We start from the raw sequence: 21859 nt of genomic DNA on the forward strand, positions 1-21859 counted from the left end.
TGCTACACCCAGACACAAGAAATGGAAAGTTTTTTTTTGTTTTTGTGTTTGTTTTAATGTTTATTTATTTATTTTGGGAGAGAGAGAGGGAGAGAGCAAGCAGGGAAGGGGCAGAGAGAGAGAATCCCAAGCATGTTCCACACTGTCAGCCCAGACAGCCCAATGCAGGGCTCAAACTCCCAAACTGTGAGATCATGACCTGAGTTGAAATCAAAAAGATGCTCAACCAACTGAGCCACCCAAGTGCTCCAAGAAATGTAAAGTTTGACACCTAGGGTTTCTTTAGTTTTGTTACTTTTTACTTATAATTTATATACTGATTATAAATTTACAGCCTAAAATTTTCACAAAGTAAACATATCCATATAACTAGCACCCAGATCAAGAAACAAAGCATTATTAGCACCCCAGAAGTCCCCCTCATTGTTTCTTTAGTCACAATTCTCCCTTCTGAAGTAATCACTTATACCTAAATTTGACCCCTTATAAAAGTAATCACTGATCCCTAAATTTGACCCCTTATGTAAGTCTTACCTACTTGTTTCTTCATTTTATTCAAGGAATACTGATTTATAGAGAAAGTTAGGAATCTAAAAGGCTAACCTATATTTTTCTTCTTTCCATAGAACTTATAGTTCAGTGACTCTTCAGAGAAGTCAGGAAAAATTTAAGTGGTTTTTTTTTTTATTTAATTGTAGGAATATTTAGAAATGTGTGTATATCATTCTAATAGCAATTTTTCTTTTTATGGAGTTTTACGGCTTTCACATATGTTCTTTTTTTTAATGTTTATTTTTGAGAGATAGAGCATGTTTGCATACAAACAGGAAAGGGCAGAGAGAGAGAGGGGAAGAGAGAGAATTCCAAGCAGGCTCCTCGCTGTCAGCATGGAGCCCACCATGGGGCTTGGACTCAGGAACCGTGAGATCATGACCTGAGCTGAAATCAAGAGTTGGACACTTAACCAACTGAGCCACCCAGGTGCCCCTCATATTTTGTTTTTGATCATCACAACAACCATGTAAGGTTGACATACACACTTTGTCATGTGAAAGTATGATATTAGATGTCAATATTTAGGATAATAAAATTGGTTCTTGGTGATATATATTATTCAGTAGTATGGTTTATTTTCCTAGAATTAGTTAATTAATTTGATTTTTCTTTAAAAAATAATTTTTATACAGGTTCTTGAATTAGTGTTGGAAAACTTTGTTTATCCGTGGTACAGGTATGTTCTTTCTATAATACCTTTTTTCTTTACTGAATACAATGAAGTGTGCTAATGAAATGTTTTCAGTGTAGGCCGGGATTTCTCAACTTTGTCACTATTGACATTTTAGGCCAAGTAATTCTTCTTTTGGAGGGGCTGTCCTGTGTATTATAGGATGTTTAGCAGAACTCCTGACCTTTTTCCATTAGCTACCAGTAATACCCCCTCATCCTCTTATTTGTGATCATCAAAAATGTCTTCAGAGATTGCCAGATATTACCTGGGAGGCATAATTGGCCCTAGATAAGAACCATAGACATAGGCAATCAATTAACAGTTTAGTGGCAGCAAAGAAGAAAAACCTAGGCTGCTTTTTGAAGGAAAATCAACTTAGAGAATTTCTTATCACTCCTGAATGTAGTAACTTAATATTTTGTATGCGCTTTTTACATTTGAAATAATTGTACATTTAGAGGCAAATTTATATTCAGATGTTTCATTAAATTGAAATATAATTTTAATAGTATTTTCCTAGAATATTAATGTTTTTTTCCAAAGTAACTGTTTTTAGTATCTGCTATGGATGTACAAGCAACCTCTGCCTTGGAAGGATATAGAAAATACTCTAGATCTAAAAAATTAATCTAGTTTGAGAATCAGAAATTCAAATTATATACTTAATAAATGTTTCCTTACAAAAACATCGTGTATTTAGTTACATATTTGAACACTTACACCTATATGACTTACAGGTGTAATATTCAATGACATCTGTCTTAATTTTATATATTTTGAATTTTCTAATTAAAAGCCGCTAGTAGGTGAGATGCTCTATATGTATTAAACTTAATATCCAATTTATATGCCATATTTTCCTGAAAAGCTATGTAAATTAATATTTTTATGTTGGATTCTGTCTTAAATATGGGGCATTTGCCATTTAAGTAAAGTTGATGATAAGTCTTTTTGTATAATGAATCTTGTTGTGAATATTCCCCTCACTCCTGCCCGTGTTATGACTCTTCATTAAAGCTGGCTGTATTTCTAAATATTAAAGTATGTATTTTCTCTTCAGTGTAGTTATTGATACTGAAATAGCCACTTTCCTGGGATTAATAGTAGGAAGCGTGGTTAATACAATTATCTTCTTTATTCTGCCAAGGGACTAAATAGCACCATCTCCAAGTTCAGGATATCACCATTATACATACCTTTCTCGCTTGCTTTGATTAGGGAAGTGACCTAATTCTTCTAGGGACCTCAAGACTTCAGGAAAATGAAAAGTAGCTTCTCAGAAGAAAGTTGTTAAAATTTCCGTTTAAAAATGTTTGAGTTTCACTTTATTTTCTTTTTCAAATAGAAATATTATTTTTTACCCTTTACAATCAGTTTATAATATTAATCTATAAATATTTTAAACCAAATTAAAATTTTGTATTAATTTAATTCTGTTGCTCCTCTCATATTATTCTTTGTTTTGTTTCTTAGAAATTTCTTTAATGATGTTTAGAAAATGATTGTAGTATTGTAAAAATATAACTTTGTATATGTGGTTGTCTACAGGGAAATATATACTACAGTTTACTTAGTAATGATTATGTCTTGGTACTAGAATTATGGGAGATGCTTATTTTTTCATTGTACATTTTTATCTTTTATTCTGTAATGTAATGCATTGTTTAAAAAGCAAAGGAAAATAGCATAATTAAAAGGAAAAAAAGAGGAAGTTCTGAACTTTCCCGGGTTTGTGGAAGGAGTAATGGTGTATTTCTCTGAGCTCTTAAATGCTTGCTTTTCTCCTTAATTGAAGGGATGTAACAGATGATGAGTCCTTTGTTGATGAACTGAGAATTACATTACGGTTTTTTGCATCTGTCTTAATTCGAAGGATTCACAAGGTATATATTTATAATGAGAAATTTGGGAATTTGGGGTTTTATTATTCCTAAAAAGGTGTTTTTTTTTTAATCTTAGTTTTACTTTATCCTATACTATAAGTATTTTTTTCTTCACTTTAATTTTTTTAGATTAAAAGGTAAATGGGTCATTTTTGATTTATTGATAAGTTTTACTTTCTTTAATGCTAATGCACCTTGGTTTGTAGTAATTAGAAATAAAAAGACAACTAAAGACAACTGTAGGAAAAAAAGTCTCGTTCTAGTTAGATGAATTTATTGAGTAAATGGCGATGATTATGATCTACTTTTTAAAAAAATGTTTCAAGTCATATGTTTGGGTCTTTGTATGTAGTTACAGTATGTTGGCTATAGACACACATGCTTGTATACTGCCTTGTCAGTTTGATAGAATTGAGCACATTGACAATAAACTGGTATATATCGTCTCTCTACAATTACTAAATAAAGGTAAATCTTGTTAAATGTTTCTATACTTTTTTGAGAAATTAACAAAATAGTCAATCACTGTAGAAAAGATATGCAAAAATATGAATAAGCAGTTCACAAAAGAAAAATAAAAATGGCCAATGAACACTTGAGACTATGTTGTCTCACATCAAATAAATACAGTTTTTTGATGAGATGCTCTTCTGTTGCCTATCAGATTGGGAAAGAATGATAATGTCTAGTAATGGTCATTGTGGGGAAACAGGCAGAACAAGTACAAATCCAAATTGGTATAACTCATATACTGGAGGACAGTTTGGTAATCTTTAACAAAAGACTTAAAAACGTCTATACTCCCAAATTTAATTATATTTTTGATAATATATTTTAAATAATCATGAGATGTATGTAAAAATGAATGCTCGAAGATTCATGGTAGTATAATTTAAGAAAAGGAAAACTGAAAATAAAATCTGATGTCTAATGATAAAATTGTTGATTAAAATATAGAACATGCTAATTATAGAATCCTGTACAGCCATGAAAAATCGTTTTGTAGAATAGTACTTATTTACATGAGAAATTATTTTCCTTATATAATCAAGTGGAAGAGGCTGGAAAATAATATATGTGGTATTTTTCCACATTGAAAACAAAGCTTACATATTAAAGCTTGTTAATATGTGTATTAAGTACATATATATCCTTATTGTTAACTCTTACCAACATGATGGGTTGATGCTGATTTTTGGTTCTTACCATGTACTTCTTTCAGTTCATCTTTATTTTTCTTCATATTGAACTTTTACCATTTTATAAATAGAAAAAAGTTGATAAATATTAAACACATTGTCTACTTTTTAATTAAATTTTTTTTAATGTTTATTTTTGAGAGAGAGAGAAAATGTGAGTGGGGGAGGGGCAGAGGGAGGGAGACACAGAATCCATAGCAGGATCCAGGCTCTGAGCTGTCAGCACAGAGCTTGATGTAGTACTCGATCCCATGGACCGCGAGATCATGACCTGAGCCGAAGTCAGACACTTAACTGACTGAGCCACCCAGACGCCCCTTAATCGTATTGTTGAAAAAATTCTAAGGCACATATATAGAGTTTAATTGGAATAAAAGATTTAGTAAGAAATATCAATTGGTTGATAGTAAGTCACTTAAATTACAACTTAGAGAAAGTCAAATAAAATCAATTGGTCAAAAAGCTGATTCATTACAATAAATTTATAAGTATTAATTTAGAAGAATAGCTCTGCTGTGTTAGGCTTTGAGAAAGCCTAGTGATTTTATTTTATTTATTTTTTTAATTTTTTTTTAATTTTTTTTTTTTTAACGTTTATTTTTGAGACAGAGAGAGACAGAGCATGAACAGGGGAGGGTCAGAGAGAGGGAGACACAGAATCTGAAACAAGCTCCAGGCTCTGAGCTGTCAGCACAGAGCCCGACGCGGGGCTCGAACTCATGGACTGTGAGATCATGACCTGAGCCGAAGTCGGACGCTTAACTGACCGAGCCACCCAGGCGCCCCAAGCCTAGTGATTTTAAAATCATAGTACCTCATACTTGGATTGCTTTATATGTACTTTTTGGTAACAGCTTTATTGAGGTCTACTTTGTATACCAGACAGCTCACTCATTTAAATGTTCAGTGTTTTTTCAGATATTCCTGGAGTTATGCACCATCACAGCAATTTTATACTGTTTCTATCGCCCAAAAAGAGACCTCATTCTTTAGCCATTAATCCTTGTTCTTTCATCCTCTTAGCTCTAGCCAACAACCAATCTACTTTCTGGCTCTATAGATTTGTTAATTCTGGATATTTCATATAAATGGAATCATGTAATATGTGGCCTGTTGTGATTGGTTACTTTCACTTGGCATAAAGTTTTCAAAGTTCATTCATGTTATAGTTGTAGCATGTATCAGGACTTCTTTGTTAGGTCTGAATAATATTTCATTGTGTAGATATGCCACATTTTGTTTATCCATCCATCAGTTGATGGACATTTGGATTATTTCCACTTTTTGGCTATTTTGGATAATGCCATAGCATTGTGTACAAGTGTTTTTAATGGTTTTGGGGATATATATTTTAATTTCTTTAGGGTGTAAACTTAGGAATATAATTGTTGGGTCAAACAAGTAACTCTCTGTTTAATTTTTTGAGGAACTACCAGACTCTTTTCCAAAGTGGCTATACCATTTTACATTCCCACCAGTAGTATATGAGGGTTCTGATTTCTCTACATCCTTGCCAGAACTAGTTATTATCTCATTTTTGGATTCTAACCATGCCTAATGGATATGAAGTAGTAACATTGTGGCTTTGATTTACATTTCCCTGATGACTTGTGGCATTGAACATCTTTTCATATGCTTATTGGCCATTTGTATATCTTTTTTTCAAAAATGTCTATCCAGATTCTTTGCCATTTTTTAACCGGGGTGTCTATTCATTATTGAGTTATAAGAATTCATATATATGATTTGCAAATATATTCTTTTGTTTTTTGGATTGTTAACGCTATCTATCCTTTTCACTTTTTTTTAAATGTTTATTTTTGAAGGGGGTGGGCAGAGAGAGAAAGGGAGAAAATCCCAAGCAGGCTCCACCCTCAGCACGGAGCCCGACATGGGGCTTGATTTCACGACCATGAGATCATGACCTGAGCCCGACATGAAAAGTCAGATGCTTAGTCAGTCAGATGCGACTGAGCCACCCAGGCACCCCATCCTTTCTTTTCATTTTATCTGCATCATTATCTGGGGAGATAAGTGGGTCATTATCATACCCATTATATAGAAACTAACTTTGATGAAGTGTCAGAGGTAGCTAATGGGTCAAGGATTATGCCTGGGTCAACTTATTCCTAGTACAGTGTTCTGTCCTTGATACCATTGCTTAAATAATGTAAACTGGCAGTTTGGGGGTAATGAAAACAAAGAATCATTTAAGGGTACACAATAGTGGTGTATTTTTTTTAAATTAAAGTTTAGTGACAAACCCATTATTTTACCATTTTGATTGTGACCTCAAGTCTTTAAAAATGGAACTTATAAATGAAAATTTTCATGAGTATTCTTAGAAGATTTTATATAATATTTGAAAACAAACATCCTGTTTCATAAATATTATAGCAATTTATAATCACTGAGGGCAAGAAATGAGGGAGAAATGAAGAGTCGTGTTATTTTGCAACAAGAAAAACTACTAATAAAAATATCCCTTCTTATTGAATATGTTTTATCTTATACAGCCAAAAGATATCTATTAACTGCTCTGGGTTTTACTGGTAGATCACTAAAAATTGGGGGTTTATGATCCATCACAGTTATTAGATTTATTAGCCTGGGATTTTCCCCCCTTCCTTAATGTAGAATTTAAAAAGAAGAGTTAACACAAAACTTTACTATGATGCAATATTTTCATGCCTTTGATAAAGGGAAAAATATAATGTGTTGAGTATTGTGGTAGAGGATAAACCTGTTGAAGTCAATAAACATGTTTTTGGTGATTCATTTTATTTGCAATTCAGTCTTATTTTTTTATCTCTTCTGTGCGTGCATATAAGCCCTCCACCTTTCATTGCTAACCTGCAATAATCACAGTTTCCAGCCTTTAAGCTGAAAAATGTCTGTGGGGAATGATGAAATTTAGTGTTATTCCAAAATAGAATGCTTCCATATAGCCTAAAACCAGGATTTATCTTGTAAGCTGAATGGAAAACTTCATTTTTAAGTAGCCTTAATAAACAGAAATTTATGGTCTCAAAGGGATAATGTTACTTGCGATTTTTCTTTGTGTTTAAAAGAAACACATGAAAGAACTAAGAATAAAGATATATTTTGTGAAAAATATAGTATATAGTGTATGCATGTTAATATACATTTTCTTTAAAAATTTTTTTTAATACTTATTTATTTTTGGGAGACAGAGAGACAGAGTGCAAGGAGGGGAGGGGCAGAGAGACAGGGAGACACAGAATGTGAAGCAGGCTCCAGGCTCCAAGCTGTCAGCACAAAGCCTGATGCGGGGCTTGAACCCACAAAGCGTGAGATCATGACCTGGGCCGAAGTCGGACGCCTAACTGACTGAGCCACCCAGGCACCCTTAATATACATTTTCTTTACCATGGTAGAAAACTGTCTAAAGTTACAGTTAGTATGATCCAAGAAAATTATTTTTGAAAGATTTCTAAATAATATCTCTAACTTTTAAGATCACGTGTTCCAGCATCTTAAATATAATATTCCTGCCGTTGTAACTCACTGGTAATTATTTTATTTTAATGTTATTTTATTTATTTTGTTTATTTTAATGTCGTTTTATTTTTAATGTTAAAAAGTATTATTTTAATGTTAAATTTTTCCAGGTGGATATTCCATCTATTATAACCAAGAAACTGTTAAAAGCAGCAATGAAGCATATAGAAGTGATAGTTAAAGCCAGTCAGAAAGGTAATATAGTTTTCTACTACAAAGTTTGAGTGATTTTTATATACCAGCTTTCACCTTAAATACCTAAGTATGAATACTGATGCATTAACTGATATTCACAAATGCTGTGAAAGTATTCCTTTAAACTGAAATCTTTTTCACTATTTTGTTTTACAATGTAAATGATTGCAAAAACACAGTAATCTGTGAAAATTAAAATACAGTTAACTTTTGGATACATTATTGATGACTTTCATCTTTTTTTTGAATAAGTCTTGCCTTCATTACTTCCTCTGAGGTACCTCACATAATCTCTTCCCCCTTTCTTTTTTTCTTAATGATTTCAACAGTTTTGACCTATTCCAGCCCATTGTATATATCACTACCATTTAATTTCATAGTACTACAATTATCATGTTCTCCCTCTACTAAAATTAGTGACTCTGCTATAGAGGCTAAATTGTATACTTAAATACTTTCTTGTCTAGTCAGATATTTTAATCTACTTTTGTCTTTAACTGTGTATTATGCTTTGGTTAGGATCACCTATTTGCATTTTTTTGTGTAGGTCTTGGCCTCTTTATACTGTCATGATTTGCACATAGTAAATGTTTTCTGATTAATGAGTGAAATCTTCATTTGGGACTTTTCTTGCTCTTCGATCAAACTGGAATTTTTCTTTAACAAAATCACTTCTGTGTTATAGGGTTGATTCTTTACAAAACTGATTTTCCTTGTGTTTGCATTTGGTATTCTTTGTCAGTGCTTTCCTAATGCTTTTGGTATTCTTTATCGATACTACATACTACTCCATGTAGATAACCATGTGGAAGAGGTTTCATGGTCATATTTTCTGGTAATTACTATATATTATATTCCCCTTCTGGAAATTCCCAGTAAATACTAGCATACCAAAGTTTCTGAGTAGTCCTACAGCAAAGAAATAGCTTTGACTACTTAGTTTTTAACTTACCACATCCCAAATTCATCTGAACACAGAACCAATTTTCTGTCTCTCATAATATCAGTTATATAATCAGTTCGTTTGGGGAAATTATGTTCTCAGCAGGGTTGAAGTAAAATTAAATCGAATCATTAGTTTGTTTTTTGCTGAGTAATTCCTCAGGTATGAGAAGCGTTTTAAATTCTATATTTGAATTAGTTTTCTGTGTTCATCTTATATCATAAGAACTAAAATAGTTTTACTTTCAACATGTTCAAAAAGTAGAAGAGTTTGAATATGTGTAATTTAATTGAATAAAAAAATTAACTTAAAAATCATCATCCTGTCACTGGCAAAAACAAACTGATTGTCTTTAGCCATTTTGTCAAGGCCAAACCGTCAGGAAAAAGCATAGGAAAAGTGTTTTTTTTTTACTGGTAAATTTCTTTATTATTTTTTTAAACGTTTTATTTTTAAGTAATCTCTATACCCATTGTGGGGCTTGAACTCACAACCCAGAGATCAAAAGTCACATGATCCACCAACTGAGCCAGCCAGGTGCCCCAGTAAATTTTAGTTTTTAGAGCAGTTTAAAGTTTACAGAAAATTGAGCAGAAAGTATAGAGAGTGCCCATCTCTCTTTCTTTTCCTCTATTAACATCTTGTATTGGTACATTTGTTGCTATTGATATACCAATATTGATACATTATTATTAAAGTCCATAGTTTTCATTAGGGTTTACCCTTTGTGTTGTACATTCTGTAGGTTTTGACTAGTTTCACCTACATCTCTCCCTCTTTCCTTCATGAACCTTCGGCAACCCTTGATCTTTTTACTGTCCATACAGTTTGCCTTTTCCAGAATGTGATATACTTGGAATCATAATGTGGCCTTTTCAGACTAGCTTCTTTTATTTAAAAATAATGTATTTACGGCTCCTCCATGTCTTTTCATGGCTTGATAGCTTATTTCTTTTTTTGTTTTTTTAAAATTTTTTTAACATTTATTTATTTTTGAGAGACAGAGAGATACAGAATGTGAGTGGAGGAGGGGCAGAGAGGGAGACACAGAATCTGAAGCAAATTCCAGGCTCTGAGCTGTCTGTCAGCCCAGAGCCCAAAGTGGGGCTCAAACCCATGAACCATGAGATCATGACCTGAGCCAAAGTCGGATGTTCAACCAACTGAGCCACCCAGGTTGCCCCTGAATAGTTCTTTTCTTTTTATTGCTCAGGTATATTCCAGTGTATGGATGTACCACAGTTTATTTATCCACTCACCTATTGAAGGATATCTTGCTTGCTTCCAAGTTTGGGCAGTTATGAATAAAGCTGCTACAAACATTTGTTTGCAGGTTTTTATGTGAGAAAGGTATTTTTAATATAGTCTTTGTTCTATTTTTTCATTAAAAAAATTTTTTTTCATGTCTATTTATCTTAGAGAGGCAGAGTGTGAGTGGGGGAGGGGCAGAGAGAAAGAGGGAGACACAGAACTTAAAGCAGGCTCCAGGCTCTGAGCTGTCAGCGCAGAGCCCGACGTGGGGCTTGAACCCACGAGTTGTAAGATCATGACCTGAGCTGAAGTCAGACGCCCAACCAACTGAGCTACCCAGGCGCCCTTTTTTTTCTTTTTTCATTTAAAAAAAATTTTTTTTTTTTTAATTATAGTCTTTGTTTTAAAGACAAACACTTTGAACTCAGGCTTTGAGTAAATGGATGCATCTTTTTTTTTTAAACTTTATTTTTTATTTTTTAAAATTTACATCCAAAGTAGTTAGCATATAGTGAAGCAGTGATTTCAAGAGTAGATTCCTTAATGCCCCTTACCCATTTAGCCCATCCCCCCTCCCACCCCCTCCAGCAACCCTCAGTTTGTTCTCCATATATATGAGTCTCTTTTGTTTTGTCCCCATCACTGCTTTTATATTATTTTTGTTTCCCTTCCCTTATGTTCATCTGTTTTGTGTCTTAAAGTCCTCATATCAGTGAAGTCATATCATTTTTTGTCTTTCTGTGACTAATTTCACTAAGCATAATACCCACCAGTTCCATGCACGTAGTTGCAAATGGCAAGATTTCATTCTTTTTGATTGCCAAGTAATACTTCATTGTGTGTATGTGTGTGTGTGTGTGTGTGTATATATATATATATATATATATATATATATATATATATATATCACATTTTCTTTATCCATTCATCCACCGATGGACATTTGAGCTCTTTCCATACTTTGGCTATTGTTGATAGTGCTGCTATAAACATGGGGGTGCATGTGTCCCTTCGAAGCAGCACACCTGTATCCCTTGGATAAATGCCTAGTAGTGTAATTCCTGGGTCATAGGATAGCTCTATTTTTAGTTTTTTGAGGAACCTCCATACCGTTTTCCAGAGTGGCTGCACCAGCTTGCATTCCCACCAGCAGTGCAGAAGAGATCCTCTTTCTCCGCATCCTTGCCAACGTCTGTTGTTGCCTGAGTTGTTAATGTTAGCCATTCTGACAGGTGTGAGGTGGTATCTTATTGTGGTTTTGATTTGTATTTCCCTGATGATGAGTGATGTTGAGCAATTTTTCATGTGTCAGTTGGCCATCTGGATGTCTTCTTTGGAGAAGTGTCTATTCATGTCTTTTGCCCATTTCTTTACTGGATTATTTGTTTTTTGGGTGTTGAGATTGATAAGTTCTTTATAGATTTTGGATACTAACCCTTTATCTGATATGTCATTTGCAAATATCTTCTCCCATTCTGTCAGTTGCCTTTTAGTTTTGCTGATTGTTTCCTTCGCTGTGCAGAAGCTTTTTATTTTGATGAGGTCCCAGTAGTTCATTTTTGCTTTTGTTTCCCTTGCCTCCGGAGATGTGTTGAGTAAGAAATTGCTGCGGGCAAGATCAAAGAGGTTTTTGCCTGCTTTGTCCTCTAGGATTTTGATGGCTTCCTGTCTTACATTGAGGTATTTCATCCATTTTGAGTTTATTTTTGTGTCTGGTGTAAGAAGGTGGTCCAGGTTCATTCTTCTGCATGTCACTGTCCAGTTTTCCCAGCACTACTTGCTGAAGAGACTGTCTTTATTCCATTGGATATTCTTTCCTGCTTTGTCAAAGATTAGTTGGCCATATGTTTGTGGGTCCATTTCTGGGTTCTCTGTTCTATTCCATTGATCTGAGTGTCTGTTCTTGTGCCAGCATCTTTTTTTTTTTAATGTTTATTTATTTTGAGAGGGAGAGCGCAAGTGGGAGAGGGGCAGAGAAAGGGAGAGAGAGAATCCCAAGCAGGTACCACACTGATATGGGGCTTGATCTCAAGAACTGTCAGATCATGACCTGAATCAAAATCAGGAGTCTGACACTTAACTGACTGAGCCACCCAGGTGACCATTTTATTTTTAGTTGAACTAATCAGTTTAATAAAATTCCCAAATTATTTTGTCTCTAAGAGAGTGATAATTTGAAATTTATTGTTGAGACTACAAGAGAGGGGTTGTTAATTTGCTACTATTAATGCAAAAAGTGATTCCCAGTTATAAAATTGTCATAAAATGCTAGATTAGATTCATTAATAATATTGTAGTTAATGAGATCCATAGAAGTAAAAGGCCAGAGCTTAGAAGGACTTTCATTTTATTCAAAAGTCCTGGTATTCTAAATATTATGACAGGGAATTAGATAGACTTGTAAAAAAGGTTTTCAGATTTTTGAATTTTCATTTCTTTAATGCGTGGATTTATTTTCTAAATTCTTTGGCCCCACAATTGTGCATAATTCAGAAAGTAATTAAATGTTCATCTCTTCATCCATATTCCTTTTACTCTCGGTGTTTTCTCTATAATCTGTCTTTTGAGAATAGGGTTTATATAGATGTTTTCTATGTAAGTACTTTTATGGCTCTTAGAAATACTGAATGTGTACACATTTAGAAACACTGGTTTAATTTAAATTCAGTAATAAACTGTGCAAAAGGACCTTACTCTCTAGTCTTTCATCCTAAAGATATCCCTTTGTCATGAATTCTGGAGACCTTTCCTGCTTTGGTCTGAAAACTACTAACTACTGATGATTAGTGGGGATTAGTCCATGCTCTGTTTTCCAGCATCTATATTGTGTTTACATTCCCAATTAAGATTTTCCTCCCTGTATTCTCTTAATGTTTTGCATGATTTATTTTCTCATTATCTTGAACTACAAAAAACTTTCAAGTCTGACAGATGTTGAATAGATTTCAATCTAGTGATTCAATTTATATTTTATGTGTAAATGCTTAATCACATTGACTATTATAATTACTTACACATTTTGCATGATGACTTTTCAGTGTTAATAACTACTTAACTATTTACTGATGTGGGAACTGAGACTTACAGGGATTATATCATTTGTTCAAGATCATATCAGTTTGTTAACGAAGTAGAGTTGTAATTTAGCATGGCTTAGTCTTATTTTAAATTCCGGCTCATGACAAATTTTTAAAAACCTGTGTCCCAAATTCTTGGAGAAAATGCTTAGCAAATAATTGGATAATTATGAAATAAAATGCATTTCTTGTAAAAACTACAGCTGCCTTTGCCAGTCCTTTTGTACCTCAGGCGCAGATGGCCTTCATTTATCTTCTTAGTATTCACACTAGTAGTATGCATATATTGACTTTTTTGGGTAAATGTGCTTGCATTCTCTTTTAATAAAAATAGAAGAAAATAGTGAAAAATACATGCCATTGAATTAGATTAAGATTCCCTTCATAGAAGCCATGATTTTGAAACTAGGCACAGAATGCAAATAGGGGAAAACATGACTTGTTTTTCTTCTACTCTTTTGAGGTCTGTAAAAAACAGTGGCAATACTATTACCTTTAAGTTAAAATATTTAGTATTTGACCTTTAAAGAAAACTTTCTGTTAATATAAGTTTTATCATCAGTTAATATTCATTAAGTAATGTATCTATTCATGGACTTATACAGTTCTGTACCTCTTGTGTCCTATATGCTGGGCAGAAGGTACAGAACCTAATCAAAAAAGCCAGTTTCTATACCATAAGTGCTTTAAAAGATTACCTGAATTATTTTGATGTTGAAAGCAGAGACAATAAAGAATTTTAACAGGGGTTTTGTTTTGTTTTGTTTTTTATTTGCAAAGGATGAACAGATGTAACATTTGATAGCAACAGCTTTGTATGTGCTAGAAATTTTCTGTAGTTTTTCCACTTTTTAAAATAAATATTTGCTTTTGTTAATATAATCTGTGTTTTTTTTAAGTTTATTTTTAAAGAGAGAGAGAGAGAGGGAGAGAGAGAAACCTAAACAGGCTCTGCACTGTCAGCACAGAGACTGACGCAGGGGTCCATCTCTTCAATTGTGAGATCATAACCTAAGCTGAAATCAAGAGTCGGACACTTAACCGACTGAGCTACCCAGGCACCCCTGTTTAATATAATGTGTAAAATAGTGATACAAGTTAAAATTCTTGCTTGTATTGGGAAAGGGTCTTTTTATCAAATTTTTGCAAAATTGAAAAACTGGCAAGGAGGGAATTATTCTTTTTATATCCTATTTGTGAAAAATTTCCCAGTAAAATACATATTGGAAAGAAAGGAGGGTTATGAAAGGAATAACTGTGTTAAATGATTTTCTGTTTGTGAGTGGATATGGGTGGAGTTAGTTAATGTTACTTAACTTCTTTCAATATTTATTTTTTAATCTCTGTAGTAGAAAATACAGAGTTTTTACAGCAAGCTGCTTTAGAAGAATATGGTCCAGAGCTTCATGTGGCTTTGAGGAGTCGAAGAGATGAATTACACTATTTAAGGAAACTCACTGAACTACTTTTTCCTTATATTTTGCCTCCTAAAGCAACAGACTGCAGGTATAAATAGACTGGAAAATGTCATAGCGGTATTTGCATACCATGCCATATGTGTATTGATATTCTTTTTTTTTTTTTTTTTTTTAAGTTTATTTTGAGACAGAGAGCAGGGGAGGGGCAGAGAAGGAGGGAGAGAGAATCCCAAACAGACCCCACACTGGTAGCTTGGAGCCTGATGTGGGGTTCAAACTCATGAATCATGACATCATGTCCTGAGCTGAAATCAAGAGCCACCCAGGCGCCCCTGTATGTTGCTATTATTGATCATAATAGGAGTACACTAAAACTTGAGATTAGGCAATGATGTGAATAACTTTTCATTTTTAAAGAAGTACGGTTTGTCCGGTCTTAAAATGCCATTTTAGGTACTAAGTATTTGGATGTGTTGTGTTGCTTAGAAGGTTTTTTTTTTTTTTTTTGGAAATTCCCAAGGTAAATATAGATAAAATCAGTTTTTTTTGAGATCATTATACTTTGTTCATTCTTAGTGTTCCATTTTAAAGACATATACATTGTGACTTAGTGGCAGAAACACTTTGAACAAACTAAACTGATATGTTTGTATTTTAAGATATATACCTGAGAAGAATAATTAGAATTCATCTAGATTGTCCTTCCTTATTCTGGCAGGAACATGTTTAGATTATTGCATAAAGTTACCTCATTACTCTTATCTTAATAATTCTTAGAAGAGAAATTATGGCTTATTTTTAGTGATGTACTTTATTTTATTTTATTTTTTATTTTTTTTAGATTTTATTTTTAAGTAATCTCCACACCCAACATGAGACTCGAACTCATAACCCCTAGATCAAGAGTTGTATGCTCTACCAGCTGAGTCATCCAGGTGCCCCTAGTGATGTACTTTAAATATTACTTTATTTATGACCTAAAATTTGTATTAACATTTTTTAAATTTTAAACATTTTAATGAAAATATTTTTATTTTAAAGAAATTAATATATAATGTTATTTATTTTTTTAAAAAGTTTATTGAGAGAGAGAGAGAGAGAACCAGCGGAGGAGGGGCAGAGAGAGAGGGGGTCAGGATCCGAAGCAAGCAGGCTCCTTGTTGACAGCAGAGAGCCTGATGTGGGGCTCGAACCCACAAACTGCGAGATCATGACCTGAGCTGAAGTCGTATGCTTAACCGACTGAGCCTCCCAGGTTCCTCTATAATGTTAATTTAAATATTATAATTACAAAGTAATTATACTGTTAAAAGCCTATTAGTTTTAAACATTAATTTCGAAATATATTAAATATTTTAAATATTCCGAGATGAGTATTTTCTAGTGCTCACCCAAATCCTTCCTGTTAAGGAAATGCTGTTTTCTCTTAAATAGTACTCTCTCCTGGTCAGTACAGGACTCCCAAGTGTGGTCTGTGAACCACTAGCATGTGCATTACTTGGGAACTTTTTAGAAATGCAGAATCTTGGGACATATTTATTGAATTAGTCTGCATTTTAACAAGATCCCCAGGTAAGAACTGATGTAAATCACTGAATATGTCTAATACTGTTTATTTTTCCAGATCCCTGACCTTACTTTTAAGAGAGATCCTGTCTGGTTCAGTGTTCCTTCCATCTTTGGATTTCCTAGCTGATCCAGTAAGGCTTAAAAAATGGTTTTGAATTGTGGTAAAATATATACAAAATTTATCATCTTAAATGTTTTTATATGTATAGTTCAGTGGTATTAAATACATTCATTGTTGAGCAACCGTCACTACCACTCATCTGTAGAATCTTTTCATCTTACAAAACTGAAACTCTGTACTCATTAAATAATAATTCTCTATTCTTCCTTCCTCCTAACCGCTGGCAACCATCACTGCACTTCCTATCTCTATGAATTTGACTACTCTGGGTACCTCATATAAGTGGGTCCAGTCAGTATTTGTCTGTTTGTGACAGTCTTATTTCCCTTAGCGTGTGATGTCTCCAAGATTTATCCATGTTGTAGCATATATTGGAATTTCATTCCTTATTAAGGATGAATAATATTCCATTGTAGGTATATACCACATTTTTCTGTTTATTCATCCATTGATGGACACTTCAGTTCCTCTTACTTGAACTAGTAAGATTTTGAAGAAACAGGAATAATTTATAAACACTTTATTTTTACATGTATGGAGTATTTACATTATGCCAGGTGTTGTTTTAAAGTTTTTTTTATTTATTGTGTATTTTTGAGAGAGAGAGAGAGAGAGAGAGTGAGCACATGTGTAAGCAGGGGAGGGGCAGAAAAAGAGAGGGAGACAGAAGATCTGAAGTAGGCTCTGCACTGACAGCGCAGAGCCTGGCATGGGGCTTGAATGCACAAACCGTGAAATCATGACCTGAGCTGAAGTCAGACATTTAACTGACTGAGCCACCCAGGCACCCATATAAACATTTTGAATGCCAAAGTCAGAATAACTTTTCTTTGCCCACTTTCCTAAAAGTGAGGCCCTGCATCACAGATTTTTTAAAGTCCCTCTATATTACATATGTGTAGATGCTTTGCCACTGTTCCATATTTTCTTCATTTTTCTAGAAACTTCCACGATATGAAAAAAGCTTTGAGAATTTTGGGAGAAGATGGTAATGGAATTATTTTGACCTATGTGTATTATTTTCTATTAGGATACTGTGAATCATTTGCTTATCATCTTCATAGATGACAGTCCAGTGAGTATTGTATTAGAAACATTCAGATTGCATTTAATTTTTGATTTATATCTGTCCAGTCACATGGCACTTGTATTGAATTAATAAATTCTCTTTCTTCAAAGCCTGAAAAAGCAACTGAACTGCCTTCCCCTTTGGTTCCATTCTTGCAGAAATTTGCAGAACCTAGAAATAAAAAGCCATCTGTAAGTATTTTTACCAATAACATATATTATTTTTGATATAAACAATTTTATCATGTGTTTATATGGCCTTAACTTACCCTTCTCTCATATTGTATCAAGGTGCTGAAGTTAGAATTGAAGCAAATCAGAGAGCAGCAAGATCTCTTATTTCGTTTTATGAACTTTCTGAAACAAGAAGGAGCAGTGCATGTATTGCAGATATGTCTGACTGTGGGTGAGGCTTACCGTGCACTTTAGCAAAGTCATTTTTATACTTTTTAATACATTAAATATTTTAAATATATTTGAGTATTTAGATCAGATTTGATGTTGTTGTAGGGTGTCATTGTACTAAATTTCTTTTTACTAGGTATTCTAAGATCACCTTTGAGTTGTCTCTGGTGTCCACTCCTTTCCACATTGTAACATAATCTATAACTGACCTCGATCAACTGACTTCCTCTTTATTTTTAAAAAATTTTTTTATACTTACTAATTTTTGATAGCGACAGAGCACAAGTGGGGGAGGGGCAGAGAGAGAAGGAGACACAGAGTCCGAAGCAGGCTCCAGGCTCTGAACTGTCAGCACAGAGCCCGACACAGGGCTCGAACTCACAAACCGTGAAATCGTGACCAGAGCCAGAGTTGGACGCCCAACCGACTTAGCCACCCAGGCACCCCAACTGACTTCCTTTTTAAATATAACTTTAAAAAAATTGAGGTGTAATTTACAGTGAAACTCATAGAACTTAAATGTACAGTTTGGTCAGTTTGGAGACATCTGTACATCTGTGTAACCTACTCCTTTATCAAGATAACAGAACGTTTCCATCACTCCAGAAAGTTGGGGTCCTTCCCAGACGAGCTACCCCTGCTCCCACTCCTGCCAGAGCCAACACAGCTCTCATTCCTTTCCCCACAGATTACTTTTGCTTGTACCGTTTCCTGATAGAAGTGGAGTACATCGTGTGTACTCTTTTGTGCCTGGCTTCATTGATTTAAGATTATGCTTTTTAAGATTGATTCAGGTTGTTGTGTAGAGGAATAGTTTGCTCTTTTTTATTGCTAAGTAATACTCTTTTATATGAGTGTACCACAGCGTAGGCTTTTTTTTTTTTTAATTCATTCTTGTGGATGGGTATCTGGACTGCTTTCATTTTTGAGCTATTATAAAGAATATTGCTATGCATATTCTTGTCTAAAGATTTCTGTTGGGCATATGTTTAATAACTGGAAGTAGAATTGCTGGGTCACAGGGTAGATATATATTTTGTTATATGAGAAATTACCAAATTGTTTTCCAAAGTGGTTGTACTATTTTTGAGTGGTTGTACCCTCCTTAGCAATATGTGAGAATTCTGGTTGCTTTACATCTTTACAAAAATTTGGTGGTATTTATTTATTTTTTTAATTTTAGCCATTTTAGTGGGTGTGTGGTGGTATCTTATTGTGCTTTTAACTTGCATTTCTCTAATGACTAGTGTTGAACACTTTATCATATGCTTATTGGTCACTCGAATATCTTGGTATGTGGAAGTGTTTAAGTCTTTTCCCTATTTTTTATTGAATTGTTTTTCTTGTCATTGAGTTATAGGAATTTTTTTTTTAAGTTTATTTATTTATTTTGAGAGGGATGGAGAGAGAAGCAGGGGAGGGGGAGAGAGAGAATCCCAGGCAGGCTCTGTGCTGTCAGCATGGAGCCTGATGCAGCGCTTGATCCCATGAACTGAGATCATGACCTGAGCTGAAATTGAGAGTTGGACGCTTACCTGACTGAGCTACCCATGTGCCCCAGAGTTCTTTATATATTCCAGATGCAACTCTTTTGTCAGATATCAGACTATGACTTGTGTTTTCATTTTCTGAATAGTTTTGATGAGTAGAATTTTAAAATTTTGATGATAATTCAGTAGATCTATATTTACGGGTAGTGCTTTCAGAGACTTCCATAAGAAATGTTTGTTACCCAAAGTCAAGGTGATATTATCTCTAGATGCCTGTTTTTCTCTACATGCTTTATAGTTTTATATTTTACATGTAGGTTTGTGACCTTGAAATCTTTTTGTATTGGTATTAGATAGGAGTGGAGTTTCATTTTTTCCCCTCGTATGGTTATGGATATCCAGTTTTTCTGATACTCATGTTTTTTAAGTTTATTTATTTATTTTGAGTGAGAGAGAGAGCGCACACAAGCAGGGATGGGGCAGAAAAGAAGAGCGAGAATCCCAAGCAGGTTCTGTGCTATATCAGCATGGAGCCTGATGTGGGGCTCAGTCTCGCGAACTGTGATATCCTGACCTGAGCTGAAATCAAAAGTTAGACACTTAACCGACTGAGCCACCCAGGCACCCCCTGATACCCATTTTCTGAAGAGTCATTTCTTTCCCATCTTGAATTGTTAAATTATTTGATCATGTATGTGTGTTTCTGGATTCTCTTCTGTTCCATTGATCCATATGTCTGTTTTTTTGGCCAGTACTACAGTGTTGATTATTTTGACTATATAGGATTTTTTTTTTTAATGTTTATTTTTGAGAGAGAGAGACAGAGTGTGATCAGGGGAGGGGCAGAGATAGAGGGAGACCTCTACCTCTATCTGTCTACCTCTGTCACTGCCCCTCCCCCACTCGCACTGTCTCTCTCTCAGAAGTAAACAAAACATTAAAAAAATTAAAAAAAAAATTTTTAATTGTTGCTAATATACAGAAAGAGAACAATTTTGCATATTGACTTTGTATCCTGTGCCATTGCTGCAATCATTTATTAGTTCTGGTAGCTTTTTCGTATATTTCCTTAAGATTTTCTACATATGTAATTGTGTCAACTGCAATACAGTTTTACTTTTTGCTTTGTAGTGTTTATGCCTTCCTTATGTTTCTTTCTCTTGCCTATTACAATGGCTAGGCCCTTTACAATAATGTTGAATAGAAGTGGTGAAAGTTGATATCCTTGGTTTTGTTCCTGATCTTATGGGGAAATCACTTAGTGTTATACCATTAAGTATGGTATTACCCTGGGCTTTTTTGTAGATATCCCCTAGATGATTTTACGATTTCCTCTTTATTTTTGTTTCTCAGCAATTTGACTCTACTATGTAGTTTTCTTTTTATATGTTCTTCTTGGGTTTTACTGAGAGTCTTGGATATGTTGCCTTGGGATTCTCACTCTCCTTCTCTGCCCCATCCCTGCTTGTGTGTGCTCTCTTTCTCTCTCAAAATAAGTAAATAAACTTAAAAAAATGGGTATCAGAATGGGTTGTTGTCTTTCATCCTTTTTGAAAATTCTTGGCTGTTATCACTTCAAATCCCAGGATCATATATGTGGTGTTCCCTTTTTTAAAACTCTTTTCTTTCCTCTCTGTTTCAGTTGGGTAATTAAGAATTAGGGAGTGAACTCCATATTACTACCTCTTCTAATAAGAAAAGGCAGTTAATATTTTGTCTCCTACTGCTGTCATCTGTCATTAAAAAAAAAAAATGATTCATTTGTTTACGTACTCAGCTCCATCAGTAGTCTGTAGTCTCCATGATGGAAGGAAATATTATTTAAAAACATTGGAACTTTAAAAAGCCTTAAGTTTCACTGTTATTTAGTGAATTAGATTTCAAAATATTAATGACCATTGGTATAAGAAGTCAATCAAATATGTTCTTTAAATAAAAGTTTTAGAAATCTGTTTACTATTCTGAATTTTAGAAATTTGTATTGCTGTGCAAGTGTTTACATATTTTATGTTAATATAGAAAATATTTGGTTAAAAGTTTTTCTTTCATCTGGGTAGTTATTTTATTTCCAATTAAAATTATTTTAAAAGCTTAAAATGAATAGATTGTAATTTCTGTTTTTAATATTGATTACAATTAGACTGGGAATAATATATTATGTTTTATATTGTATTGGGTTGTATTGAAAGAATTCATTTTTTCTTACTTTTTCCTAATTTGCTAGAGGAATTCAATGATAGAATTTTGCGACCAGAGTTGTCAAATGATGAAATGCTGTCTCTTCATGAAGAGTTGCAGAAGATTTATAAAACCTATTGTTTGGATGAAAGTATTGACAAAATTCGATTTGATCCCTTTATTGTAGAAGAGATTCAAAAGAGTAAGTCAAAGATGTTGATGAGAATATAGCCCTTTTACCACTTTTAATGTTTTCAGAGTTTTCTCCTGTATTCATCTAACAAGATAAAAGCTTTGATGAGAAATTTACTC

At 33.8% G+C, this 21859-nt stretch overlaps 1 protein-coding gene across 7 annotated transcripts in view; it reads left to right on the top strand.

The window, feature by feature from the left end:
• SNX14 (sorting nexin 14) overlaps positions 1 to 21859 on the top strand; it is an 84336-nt gene that overhangs the window by 23511 nt on the left and 38966 nt on the right. For 5 of the 7 annotated variants that reach the window (XM_027057304.2, XM_027057308.2, XM_027057310.1 and 2 more), the window contains exons 5-13: positions 1188 to 1231; positions 3024 to 3111; positions 7943 to 8027; positions 14648 to 14804; positions 16341 to 16416; positions 17437 to 17481; positions 17586 to 17666; positions 17766 to 17880; positions 21594 to 21749. In XM_027057304.2, the coding sequence (XP_026913105.1) occupies positions 1188 to 1231; positions 3024 to 3111; positions 7943 to 8027; positions 14648 to 14804; positions 16341 to 16416; positions 17437 to 17481; positions 17586 to 17666; positions 17766 to 17880; positions 21594 to 21749 (847 nt within the window). Of the gene's footprint in view, positions 1 to 1187; positions 1232 to 3023; positions 3112 to 7942; positions 8028 to 14647; positions 14805 to 16340; positions 16417 to 17436; positions 17482 to 17585; positions 17667 to 17765; positions 17881 to 21593; positions 21750 to 21859 lie in introns of those variants that run through there. The other 2 variants (XM_053222492.1, XM_053222493.1) reach the window with 2 other exon arrangements.

The sequence above is a fragment of the Acinonyx jubatus genome, chromosome B2 (genome assembly GCF_027475565.1).
Source record: "Acinonyx jubatus isolate Ajub_Pintada_27869175 chromosome B2, VMU_Ajub_asm_v1.0, whole genome shotgun sequence".
NCBI classification, from domain to species: domain Eukaryota; kingdom Metazoa; phylum Chordata; class Mammalia; order Carnivora; family Felidae; genus Acinonyx; species Acinonyx jubatus.